This window comes from Pelmatolapia mariae, linkage group LG23, assembly GCF_036321145.2.
Source record: "Pelmatolapia mariae isolate MD_Pm_ZW linkage group LG23, Pm_UMD_F_2, whole genome shotgun sequence".
In the NCBI taxonomy this organism is placed as follows: domain Eukaryota; kingdom Metazoa; phylum Chordata; class Actinopteri; order Cichliformes; family Cichlidae; genus Pelmatolapia; species Pelmatolapia mariae.
Window position 1 is genome coordinate 25,608,962 of NC_086246.1, and position 12,276 is coordinate 25,621,237.

Genomic DNA, 12,276 nt, shown 5'->3' on the forward strand with positions numbered 1-12,276 from the left:
CCATTGATGCCAAATGTGTAGTTTAATAATGTGTGTATGTGTACCTTAATAATGTATGAACATTTTAGTTCACAGTACTGTGCAAAAGTCTTGAGCCACCCCACATTTCTTTACATTTTGTTTCCAGGGATCCAGACTTTCTCTGAAGGGTTTAGCAGGCTTTCTGAAGGTCATACAAAGGAAGGTCTGCTGGATATTGGCTTCACTCATTTTTACTTAGTCCTTTACTTTAGTCCTTGTACCTGACCACGGACGTCAAAAAAAAAAAAGAAAAAGAAAAAAAGAAAAAACAGAACAAAAGGCAGAAACATCCTAAGCTTTGAATGTCCTTCAAGAAGCCTGGAGAACTATTCCTGAAGACTACTTAAGACTACTTAAAGAAATGACAAGAAAGTAGACTGTGCTGAAGAATAAAGGTGGTCACACCAAATATTGACTTTCAAGCTCTTAGTATTGCACAAAAACTCTGTTTTTGCCTTATCTGTTGTATTTAAATGTATGTTTGCACATGTTTCAATAAATCACTGCATATATTTCCTATTTTTCTAACAAATGTAAAGAAATTGCACAGTACTGTACCTCCCTGCTGTTATGAAATGAGCTCTCTGGAGTAAAAAACAAATGCAAAAGAATAATCATATGACATTATTGTTGTTGGCAGCTTAAATCATAACTGGAATTAAATTCAGGTAATGAATCTACAGTGCAGCAGATATGGCACATATTTCCCTCAGGAGCTGGCTTTAACTGTGTTTGTCTCCACCAACTTACCTCTAGGACTCTAAATGAAGAACAATCTAGCTTAATGAATGCTGGATTGTGTGAATACGTAACTGCTTCCTAAGAAGTTTTCTGTTTTACTGCTTTTGCTGCACTAAGCAGGTTTAACGTGGTTACATGATCCATAGATGATGTTCTAGATAACTCATATCTGTCCTCCATCAGCAAACCCTGACTGAGAAGCGAAAGCTGCTGATGCGGCAGCACGAAGACGCCAAGGAGCTGAAGGAGAACCTGGACCGTCGGGAACGGCTGGTGTCCAGCATCATGGAGGCCCACCTGGACATGGAGAGCCTGGATGACTACAGGCACTTCGTGAAGATGAAGTCTGCGCTCATCATCGAGCAACGCAAGCTGGAAGATAAGATCAAGCTGGGCGAGGAGCAGCTGAAGTGCCTGATGGACAGTCTGCCACTAGAGCAGAGGCCACTGCTCTGAATCAGTCAAGAGGATGAACCATGTAGCATTTTTATATGAACATCTTTGAATTGCGTGTGAGTTTATGACCTCAGCCTAGATTTGATGCTGGTGGAGTTGCTGTTGTTTGTTAAAACCAAACTGAGGAGCCTCAGAAACCAAATCAGACACCAGGATTAGTCAGTTACACCTTAAACAGCTCATTTCCAGCTCTTATTGTGATTCTTGGACTCTCCTAGAGTAGCTTCACATGACTCACAGGTTAAAATTGTTCCTTTTTTTCCTTTTTTCTGGGCCCTGGTGCAGCGCGACAACAGCTGTTTTACCTTCTATATGTCTGACTGGTTGCCCCTCGTAAACAGTGGGTGGGACTTCTCCACGACATAATTTAAAGCAAAGACTTGGATCTTTTGGGCCACAGGGATGGCCATACGTAGTATGAACATAAACATAGAGCACATATAACAGGTCCACTTTAAAACTGTGGGGTGTTTTTGATGGTCAGTTTTTACTCAGAAGGATTCGACAACACAAATGTGTTGTCATTTGATTAGTGGAATCATGCCAGGCATGTTTGTCTTGGACATACAGGGCGGCAAGATACCTCTCTGCTTTGGTCTATTTTTCACATTATTTTGCTGCTTAACAGACTTAATTAAAGTCCGTAATAGATAAAACCATTATTGCGTGCAGGTGCTGTATCAGAACTCCCCTTTTGGCAAAATGGGCTCAGAGTGTCAGAATATTACTCATTACCCAAGCAGAGGATGACAAATACAGATGAAACCAGAAACCATAGACTGTATATAAAAGATGGAGGACCACAACGTCACCATTTGGTTAGCGAATTTCGCTTATGAAGCTTGGCTTGAGATTTTTTGGTGTCTTTGTGCTTCAAAAGCAGACGTGTTGACAGAGGGTTGGACTTGACAGAGAAATCAAAGACACTGTACACCCATTGGCTAATGACTCATGATTGACAAGTTGTTAGCCAATGGTATGCTCACACTAAACTCATGTGACTACAGAGAGGAAGAGGAGTGCAATCAATAGCTGGGCCCAAGTTACAGAGACATGGTTGCAGAATTTAACATGAATTTGTATGATTTCTCTCAGTTTTTCCCCCAGCCCTCCCTTTTTTTCTGTCTTTATATTAAGCCCACACTTCTTTATATTAAAATAGAAGCCCCAGTGGCCCACAAAATGGTGACCGCAAGCATGTCTTCTTCTGATTGTCATTGGTGTCAGTAGACTGTCCTCTCAGTAGACAGGCTTTGTGACCCAGAGTGAAATACTGATATCTTGGAATATATTTATCAAGCTGCACAGAAAACTTTGTGGCTTCATGTGAATAGGTCTTTGGCAATTGATCTGATTGGTTGCCATGTGTGTCACGTTTCATTCAAAAAGACTTGAAAACAGTAACTGAATAATTAGGTAAGTGTTTACTTAGGTCACAAAGATCTCTTTACTATTAGCCCCCTATACAACTGGAAGTCTTTTTAAACTAAAGGTATCACCCCCTGATGGCCTTTATTAAAAAAAAAATTGCAAGTTTAAGGTACTGCAGTGACGGCTTCCTGTTCCAACTTTTATATACAGTCTATGCAAGGAACTCAAAGTACAGCTTTTTGTGGAAGAGCTGCGCCCCCTGTCTGTTTTGTGGAGTAAAGCAAACCAGCACAAGGTGAACCAACTCTATGATTTTATCACACTATTTAAACACCTATTAGCCAATTTCAATATATTTATCAAGTAATATTACAGTAAGGGTGAGTTTTAATACATACATATTTCTACACTGAGTGTTAAATGCTGATAGTGCTGCTCGCTGTGTGAAGCCTTTTTAAGCTATGAAACTGAGCCTTTATCTAGACCCTTGTGAAGTTTAATACATAGAACCGCTACCACACATGAAATATGATATTTTCCTGATTCCCCGTATGAAAGCTGCGTTTCTTTTGCACCTCATAAAACCAAAGCTCATAAAACCGAATTACGCTGTTACTTTGCTCACCCTGCAGTGTTTCCAGTCCCCTCTAATGTTCTTTTTATTTAACTTGCTGAAAGTGGCTGGGTCACGTATGTTTTATGTTTTTAAGGTAATATTTCGTAGTAATTTATTGTAAAGCTTTGTCTGGAAATGTATGTAAAGAAACACTTAACTGCTCAGCAAACATTTCAACTTGGATTACCCAGTGAAAACCATTTCTTAAAAAAAAGAAAGAAGGCAAGTTGTTTAATTTTAATTTTTTTTTTCATGACATACTTTTTTGTTATCTAATAAGATTAGAAAGAACAAGTTTGAATCCAAAATGGTAAAAAGAGTTACGATCTGTTGAGGAAAATATTCTTCTATTACAAACTGTTGCTTTCCAGATGTTATTTTTACATGTGATGCACATCTCATTTTAGAGTGAAGCTATTTTATTTATGCCAGAATAAAGGGTGAATTTGATAAAAACTGGACTATCTTCTCATGAAACAGTGCTAATGTTCCTCCTGCTTGTTTTCGATACAGCAGTGTGTAAATAGTGACTGATTTTCTGCTCTCTCGAGTAAAAGGACTGAGACACTGCTGGTGTTTCTGTGGAGGCTGATGTAAGAAGTAAGCATGTGAAGATGTGCCTGCGGTAGCCTCATGTACAGCCCACACTTCATGTTTGCAGAAAGCAATAAAGGGATTGCTCTGAGGGACCTGGTGACACAGGCAGCATTTGTCTTCTTTTATATAGACATAAATATTCCATTTTTGGTCTTTTTATGTGAGTTGTTAAGGGTTACATGAGCCAAGGCAGGGGCCCAACCCTGCCATCATGTGAGTTTTTGAGGTCACACGCGATGACACATGAATGGCAGGTAAATTACTGGGAAGTGATCCCAGGACTGTACTACAGGTGGCTGATAGTTGGTGTCATAGGACACCACGTCTGTTCAATGATCGCTATTTGCAGATGGCCTCCTTAACGCCTCTCTCAAATTTTAATATCAGACAAAGATAACCAGAATAAATGAAAAATGCAGTTTTTAAATGATCATTTCATTTATTAAGGGGAAAAAAGCCTAATCTACTTGTGTGGAAAAAGTAAGTGTGTCATAAACCTTATAACTGGTTGCGCCACATTGGCAGCAAGAACTGCAATCCAGTGTTTGTGATACCTGTCAATAAATCTTTGACATCACTGCAGAGGAATTTTGGCCCTCACATCAGAGGGTTTTCCATCTGAACGGCCTTTTTAACACCATACCAAAGCATCTTAATCTGATTTAAGTCCAGAGTTTGACTCGGTCACTCCAAAAACCTTCAGGTCCTGAACTGATGGTCGGACATCCTCCTTCAGAGCAGAATTCATGGTTCCATCAGTTACAGCAAGTCGTCCTGAAGCAGCAAGGCAGTCCCATCACACTACCACCACCATGTTTGACTGCTGCTGTGATGTTCTTTGTTTGAAACGCTGTTGGTTTTATGTCAGATGTAACAGGACTCAATTGTTCCAGAAAGTTCAGTTTTGTCTCGTCAGTCCACAGAATATTTTCATGTGGATCATCAAGATGTTTTTTGGTAAATATGATACCAGCCTTTGTGATCTTTTTAGTCAGCAGTGGTTTTCTCCTTGAACTCTCCCATGGACGCCATTTTTGTCCAGTCTCTGTCTTATTGTTGAATGTGTGACACAAGTGAGGCCTGCAGTTCTTTCAATGTTGTTCTGGTTCTTATGTGACCTCCTTGAGTAATTTTGGAAGGTCGGTCACTGCTGGGAAGGTTCACCACTGTTCCAAGTCTTCTCCATGTGTGGATAATGTCTCTCACTGTGCTTCACTGGAGACCCAAAACCTTAGAAATGGCTTTGTAACCTGTTCCAGAGTGATAGATGTCACTGACTTTGTTTCTTTAAATTGTGGTTGGTGGGTCAGACAGGGTCTGTTTAAGTGATTTCTAACTTAAGCAGGTCTGGCAGTAATCAGGCCTGAGTGTGTTTAGTGACACTGAACTCAGTTTTGGTTAATCACAATTAAATTCAAGATTTTCCCACAGAGCCAGATAGGTTTAAATACATTTATACATTTTTTTCCATTAAGAAATGAAAACATCATTTGAAAGCTGCATTTTGTGTTTACTTGGGGTACCTTTGTTTAATATTAAATTTGTCTGATGATCTGAAACATGTAATTGTGACAAATATGCACAAAAACAGGAGGAAATCAGAAATGAGGAAGGGGGGAATACATTTTCACAGCACAGTATGTTAAGAATGGTTGTTTGGCCTTTCCTATGTAAAGATCTGAACACTCATCACATATGTGCACAAATATGAACATTATCATTAAATTTAAGCACTTAGAAGATCGATGGGCATGAAAATAGGGAAAAATGTAAATTAAAATAACTGGATTTAACTATTACTGTAGCAATCAATTGACAATTACACCTTGTACTTAAACATATCTTAAACTTAACTTGTTTGGTGGCACTAGAGGAAACAGGCATGTTTTATCATCGGCTGTGTGCATGAGTAATGATGTCTGCACACTCCTGCGTACAGGAAAAAAACAAGTGATTCACTTAAAGCAGCATTTTGGGCTTCTGTTACAGGTTTTAAAGCAGCATCTGATAGCTGTGTCAGATTACCTGTGAATAAAAAGATTAGTAAGGCACCGATAATATTTAAATAACAAAGATATTTGGTTTTGACCTTTGAAACAGTCACATGTTGTTTCTGTTTGTTTTGGTTGGGCTGAGTTAAAGCAGAGGTGAAGAGAAGTTTGTCATTCAGAAACCATAACCAGCCAAAAAAAAAGAAGAAGGTGTCTTTATCTGTTGTTTACTCAGTGTTTCAAATATTATATATTATCCATTTTTATAGCTTTGCACCGTGACGTTTCACAGCCACTCCTGTCTTTTATCGTCTCTAAGGGATCAGAGCTTTTTTCTCCTTCCCAGACCCCTTCACCTTAGTTCACTTTTATTTATAGCACATTGCACAAGCTTCATATTGTAAGGTACATATGAGAAAGAAACCTCAATAATCAGCAGCACTTGGTGACAGCAGGGAGTAAGAACTCCTTTTTAACAGAACAGAAGCAGTCACAGGGAGGGGCGGCCATCTGAGAGATCACCAACAAAAAATGCAGGTCAAAGCACTCAGGAGAGAGTGGGCTAAAGTTAATGACCTGCAGTAAAGTGAGTGGAGGAAAATATCTCAGTGCATCGTGGGAAGTCAGCCTGAGTGTAAGACAGCACAGCCAGGGGATGGTTCAAGGTCAGTAATGTTGCTGTGAATGAGTCACTGCTATAGTCAAGCCCAGAGATTTGACTTTACTGTAAGTCCTCCCTGCTGTTGCTCTGATCTCTCTCTTCTCATTGGGAAAGAGAAAAGAAAGAGAAAGGATCTGGATTAAACCTCCCCTCCATTAAACAGAAGAAATCATCATCTTCATCACGTTTCCATGTCATGAAATTGTATTTAAAGAGAAGAGAAGAGAATAATAATGTTCAAGTAGTGGTACTGATCACTGTGGTGCTATGCTTAGGAGATACAGTAATGTGCAAAATTCTTGAACCATCCCTCATTTCTTTATATGTTGCAAGGAAAATGGGAAATAAGTGCAGGATTTATTGAAATGTGCAAACATACATGTAAATACAGTATATGGGTCAAAAAAAAAGTTTGTACAATTCTACTGAGCTTGAAAGTCAATATTTGGTATGCTGACCTTTATTTTTCAGCAAAGTCTGAGCTTCAAAGCTCTTCTTTGGATGTTTCTGCTTTTTGTTCTGTTCTCTGTCAACATGATCCCACACTGCTTCAATAATGTTGAGGTCCGGGCTCTGGGGAGGCCAATCCAAGTGTCTTGATGTGTGTGAGTAGAGGACACCTAAATGCAGACTGAAATTACTGGTAGGTCAAATGAAAAACTTTAAGCATATCTTTGATAAACAACCGAGGAAACAGTCCAAAAGAAAAACATGTATGAAAAAGTGGCAAAATCCAAGGAGTCAAGAAAAACCACAAGAGCGGGAAACCAGATACAAAAATAGCTAAGAATATCATGGGGAGGAAAACCAAATGTACTGACAAAGAATAAGTTCAAACTGAAGCTAACATGAAGTAACTATCAAAATAAAGCAGGAAGTGAGAAGAGAGAATAAAACGGGGAAATGCAGATACAAATGAACTTAATACAAAGAAAGTGACACAAGAGGATGGAAACTACATGAAAATATAATCACAACTATAAGCAGGAGGCAAAAAAAAAAACAAAAACAAAAAAATAACCCCAAAACATAAAGCAAATAACAACATAAACTTGGAATCAACAGAAAATATTAAAATAAACAAAACTAGAAAGTCCATAATTTAAAAACACTAGGCAAATGACAAGAACTGTGACACACCGTCATTGTCATGCTGGAAAATGAAGCTGTGACCAATCAGATTCTGTCCAGATGGTTTTTCATGGTGGATCAAAATCTAATGGGACTTTTCTGAGTTCATAATTCATCAGTTTTGGAAAAGATCTCCAACACCACTGACTGAAATGCAGCTCAAACCATGACAGAGCCTCCACCTTGTTTTACAGATGGCTGTAGACACTCACTGTTGTGGCTCAAGACCTTTGCACACTTCTAAAAGACTCATTTAGAAAACATTTTTACTCTGAATTGTTCTCATTTAAACAGCTGAACTGAAACACTTCAGCACAAACCTTTATGAATTTCCCAGTATGTATAAATCTGCAAGTCATCCTAAATAAGACAGGACATTTCAAAAATAACAAAAAAGCCCCAACAAAGCTCTGTGAAGTGATCTGAAAGGACATAAAGACTAAAATGACTTGACCAGTAGCAGCGGCTACATCTAAACTTTTATCCTGTCAATCATTTACAGCTTCGCAATCATGACCAGAAGCTGTATCCAGGTTACCGGTGCACGATGAGGAAGTGCTGCAGGGTACCTGTGAATGAAAAAAGCCTTCCTGTTCGGCAGTTTTAGTCTGGTTTTCTTTCTCTGAAGGCGACTTGGGAGGTGTTCCACTAAAGCACCACTCAGGTATGTAACAAAACCAAGAGTTTGTCTTTAAACGCTGCAGGTTTTTTTAATGGATTTCAATGACCTGATGTCTTCAAAACTTGCTTTCATCACATGCTGTGTATAATAGATATGAGGAACAAGTGTCGGTAACATCAGTGAGGGTATTTTGCAGGGCTTTAACTGCTGAATGTTCATTTCATCAATACTGAGAGAAAAGGGTGTGTGTTTTCTTTCTTTTCCATCATGTAGAAAGTTCCTTTATTTTTAGTTTAATATTACAAAAAGTGAGATACACATAATGTCTGTGGTGTTGTATTTAAAGCCTTTAAGCATTCTCTAAAACTCTTTTAGTTGTTAGAGGAGAAACAGAAACACAGTTAATTCCTTTAAAAAGTGGAAGCTAAACAAAGAAATTATAGCAGTTTAGTTGGTGTCAGAAACCAGACAGAGATGACATAGGTCATTATGTACATTTGACTGTGTGTTTAGCTTCATTGTCAAATTCATTTATGGAAGTCAAACAACTCTGTGAATAATCATAAAACAGCACCTGGACACTATAAAGCTGTTTGTCACCATGTAGGCTCATAAGACTGCATATTTGCATACGTTAACAGTGGGCTTAAATGGGGCCCAGTGAAATTCAAAGGTACTTATCGGTGTCTATAGATTATAAATTAACTAAAGTTACCAAAAGAACAGCTATGATTTTATGTATCTACAGCAGATGAACAGTATCTGAAAGTGACGTCTTTAGAAACAGGATAAACAGTCCTAGTGGATCGATGGCTGTCAAGAAGCCATTCTTAGGAAGAGAAACAGACAGAAAAGGCTGAGGTATGCCAAATTAAAATTACAATGGCATCTACAAAACATGCTGGAGGCTCTTTCATGGTTTGAGCTGCATTTCAGTGGTGTTGGAGATCTTGTTAATGATGTGACAATGATCGCAAACACACTGCCAATGCAGTAAAATCATACCTGGATAGACAAAACACACAGTGGAACACTATCAGTCAAGGATCGGCCTCCCCAGAGCCTGGACCTCAACATTATTGAAGCAGTGTGGGATCATGTTGACAGAGAACAGAACAAAAAGCAGAAACATCCAAAGAAGAGCTTAGAATGTCCTTCAAGAAGCCTGAAGAACTATTCCTGAAGACTACTTAAAGAAATGACAAGAAAGCTGCCTAAGAGAGTTCAGACTGTGCTGAAGAATAAAGGTGATCACACCAAATAATGACTTTTAAGCTTGTTAGAATTGTACAAACTCTGTTTTTAACCTATATACTGTATTTACATGCATGTATGGGCATGTTTCAGTAAATCTCTGTGTCCATTTCCCATTTTTCTAACATATGTCCAGGCAATTTAACACTTCAGGAAATCTTTCTTAAAATAAAAGTGAAGGATACAAAACTAACAGTCTAATATATTAAGATAACTTTGAAGAATTTTCACATAGAGATACTAAATAAAAATACCTACAGGCTACTTAAAAAGGAAGCACATGTGGTATTTATATTATATAGGAAGTATGTTTGCACTGAGATGGTGAAGAGGAAGACAATCCAATTGAAATGCTGCCAGTCTTTGTTGATGGTGCTTTGTTGCTGCTCACTAACAGCTGTGTCTGTGTTTCTTTCCTCTCAGAGGGAGCTGCAGGTGCTTGTTTAGGAGGTAACCCAGGAGACGAAGGAGGGAAAAAACTGACGACTTGTGAGACGAGAACAGAACAACAGCAAGACTGTGCTGGAGCACAGAAGAGTAAAACATGACAGAGGTGGCATCGCCCACCTTCCACCTGTGTTCGGTCACCTGTTGACACCTTCAGTAGGATCAGGAAATCCACTGCTATGACCTACCTGGCTCACACAGGCCACGCCCAGTTTGGTGCTCTCGGGCTGGCCTGTTTGGGATGGATGCTCACCGGCGTGGCTCTTGGACTGATCCAGTGGAGGGTGTGGCAGGTATCAGACAGGGCGGTGATCACCTCCGGTGTGGCATGGGTCGGACTCTGGAGGGTCTGCTTCGCCAGCCACACCGTGGTGAGCGAGGGCTTCAAGGTTATGTACTGCAGGTACATCATCCTCACCGATTCCTTCACGCCACCTGAGATTGCTGCAGGTCAGGTCCTCATGCTCCTGTCTCTGCTGGTGGGGCTTTGTGGGAACGCTAGTGGTGTTTACTCCATGAGGATCGTCTACTTTGGGATAGGTAAGACCTCTGCGGTCCGCCGCGGCTTCATCCTCACGGGAGTGCTGTGCCTCCTCGCTGCTGCGATTTCGCTCGTGCCTCTCCTCTGGAATCTGAGCGCTGTGGTGACCAATCAGACCATCGAGTTCCCGCCCGAGTTTAAACTCCCCCCAGCACCTGAATCTCAGCACGTGGGAGGCGGCATTGGTGTCGGGATGGCGGGATCGGTCCTGATGATTGTCTCTGGCATTATTTTCTGCACATACCGATTACCAGAGAGGCCTCTGAGAGAGCAGGTGCACCAGGAAAATGACACCCGGGGGGAAGATAACCCCACATTTGAGTTTCAGGAACACTTGTGAGGAGTTTGTGTGTGATAAAATGGACAAAAAAAGGTTTTTGCACAGACTTTACACTCGTTTCTTCCTTTTTAACTCCTCAAATGTTTACAGTGACTCATCTAGTTTTATAATCTCAAGGAGGATGACTCATCTGCTGACAGCAAACACCCATAACGCCCTCACCTTCATATGCTTGAGAAGCAGGAAAATGAAGATAACATGTTTCTTACAAAACAGACAACTCTTTAACTTGTGGTTTAAAATTGGAGCCAAAAAAATTTGTGTTCATGTTCACTGTATAGACAAAAGCTGTTAAGCTACTTTAAAAACTGCATTGATGCGTTAATAACGCTCATCTGCTAAATAGCTGAATATAAATGTTACACAGTGTGCTGAATAAATTATTGTGTGCTGAAATTATTTTATTACACTTCCTTTTCAGATTACGTCACATTTTCAATGTTTTATTGCACCTCGACTGAAGTAAATGTGAAAGTGAGAATACTGTGACGGGGGTCTGTGTGTACAGCGATACCTTTAATCTGCAGATTTCTGAAAGCAGCTCATCAGTAAATTAAACACAAACATGAGTCACAAGAAAGGCACTAAGTGTCCCATCTGTAAGCTGTGCTGTCGATGAATGTGGTTGTTTTGTCTCAAACAGGAAAATTCCCACCACTGCTCTTCAAAGGTCTAAAACAGTTTGCTATTTAACCCTCTTAATATTTTATTCTTGACTGTAAATACAAATGATTTTTACTGGTTTCCTTCTGCTCAGTCAGTATCTGACCTTTTCTACTTCCCTTCATGCCTTTGTCATGTAAGCTTTTGTTCCTAATTTTATTCTTAAAACAACGAACATTGGTACAGTACATGGTAAATTACAACAATAAACAATATAAAAAAAATTTTAAAAATTGGGAAATGATAAAGTACATGATAAAATGCAAAAAAAATTATAAATAATAAATAAATAAAAACTAAAATAGAAAACTATATAAAAAAATGAAATGCAAAAATATAAAAAAAAATATGGCATACTATTTTAAATATTTTTACTAAAGATATAAAGAAAATGGCAATTATAAAAATTTAAAGCAGAAAATAAAATTTAAAAATTCCTAAAATTAAAAAGTCTAAAAACAAAATGCTAAATTACAATAAATACAATTATCATGTAAGCATGATGCAAATTGCAAACTATTTTAAAAGTGTAAATTATATATATAAAATAAATTTTTTTTAAAAATTCCGAGTTTACAAAACTCACAATTATTTTTAAAAAGGTATTCATACAACTGAAAATTCTAAACTAAAAACTATAACTTTTAATTATAAAATGTAAAAGTATAAAAATAAAATTCAAGCGTATAAATAAAAATATTAAATTTTAACCTCATTATTACAATGAAATATAAAAATAAGAAAAATGCAAAATGACTTATTAATTGTGGTAAGTTTTAAATTTAATTTGATATTAAACACATTTGTTTTCATCAGTTTGTGCA

The 12,276-nt window shown here is 38.4% G+C and overlaps 2 protein-coding genes across 8 annotated transcripts in view; both read left to right on the plus strand.

The window, feature by feature from the left end:
- The window catches only part of LOC134619958 (protein Shroom2-like), a 30,538-nt gene extending 26,644 nt beyond the window's left edge, over positions 1 to 3,894 (plus strand). For all 7 annotated transcript variants that reach the window (XM_063465777.1, XM_063465780.1, XM_063465781.1 and 4 more), the window contains one exon: positions 946 to 3,894. In XM_063465777.1, coding sequence (XP_063321847.1) covers positions 946 to 1,218 — 273 coding nt within the window. In that variant the 3' untranslated portion in view covers positions 1,219 to 3,894. The remainder of the gene's footprint in view (positions 1 to 945) is intronic.
- A 3,113-nt stretch (positions 3,895 to 7,007) lies between these two features.
- LOC134620906 (claudin-34-like) lies at positions 7,008 to 11,317 on the plus strand. Its single transcript, XM_063467257.1, has 3 exons — positions 7,008 to 7,097; positions 8,088 to 8,249; positions 9,885 to 11,317. Exon 3 carries the CDS (start codon positions 10,088 to 10,090, stop codon positions 10,787 to 10,789), a length of 702 nt encoding a protein of 233 aa, XP_063323327.1. The 5' UTR covers positions 7,008 to 7,097; positions 8,088 to 8,249; positions 9,885 to 10,087; the 3' UTR covers positions 10,790 to 11,317.
- Positions 11,318 to 12,276: the final 959 nt, after the last annotated feature.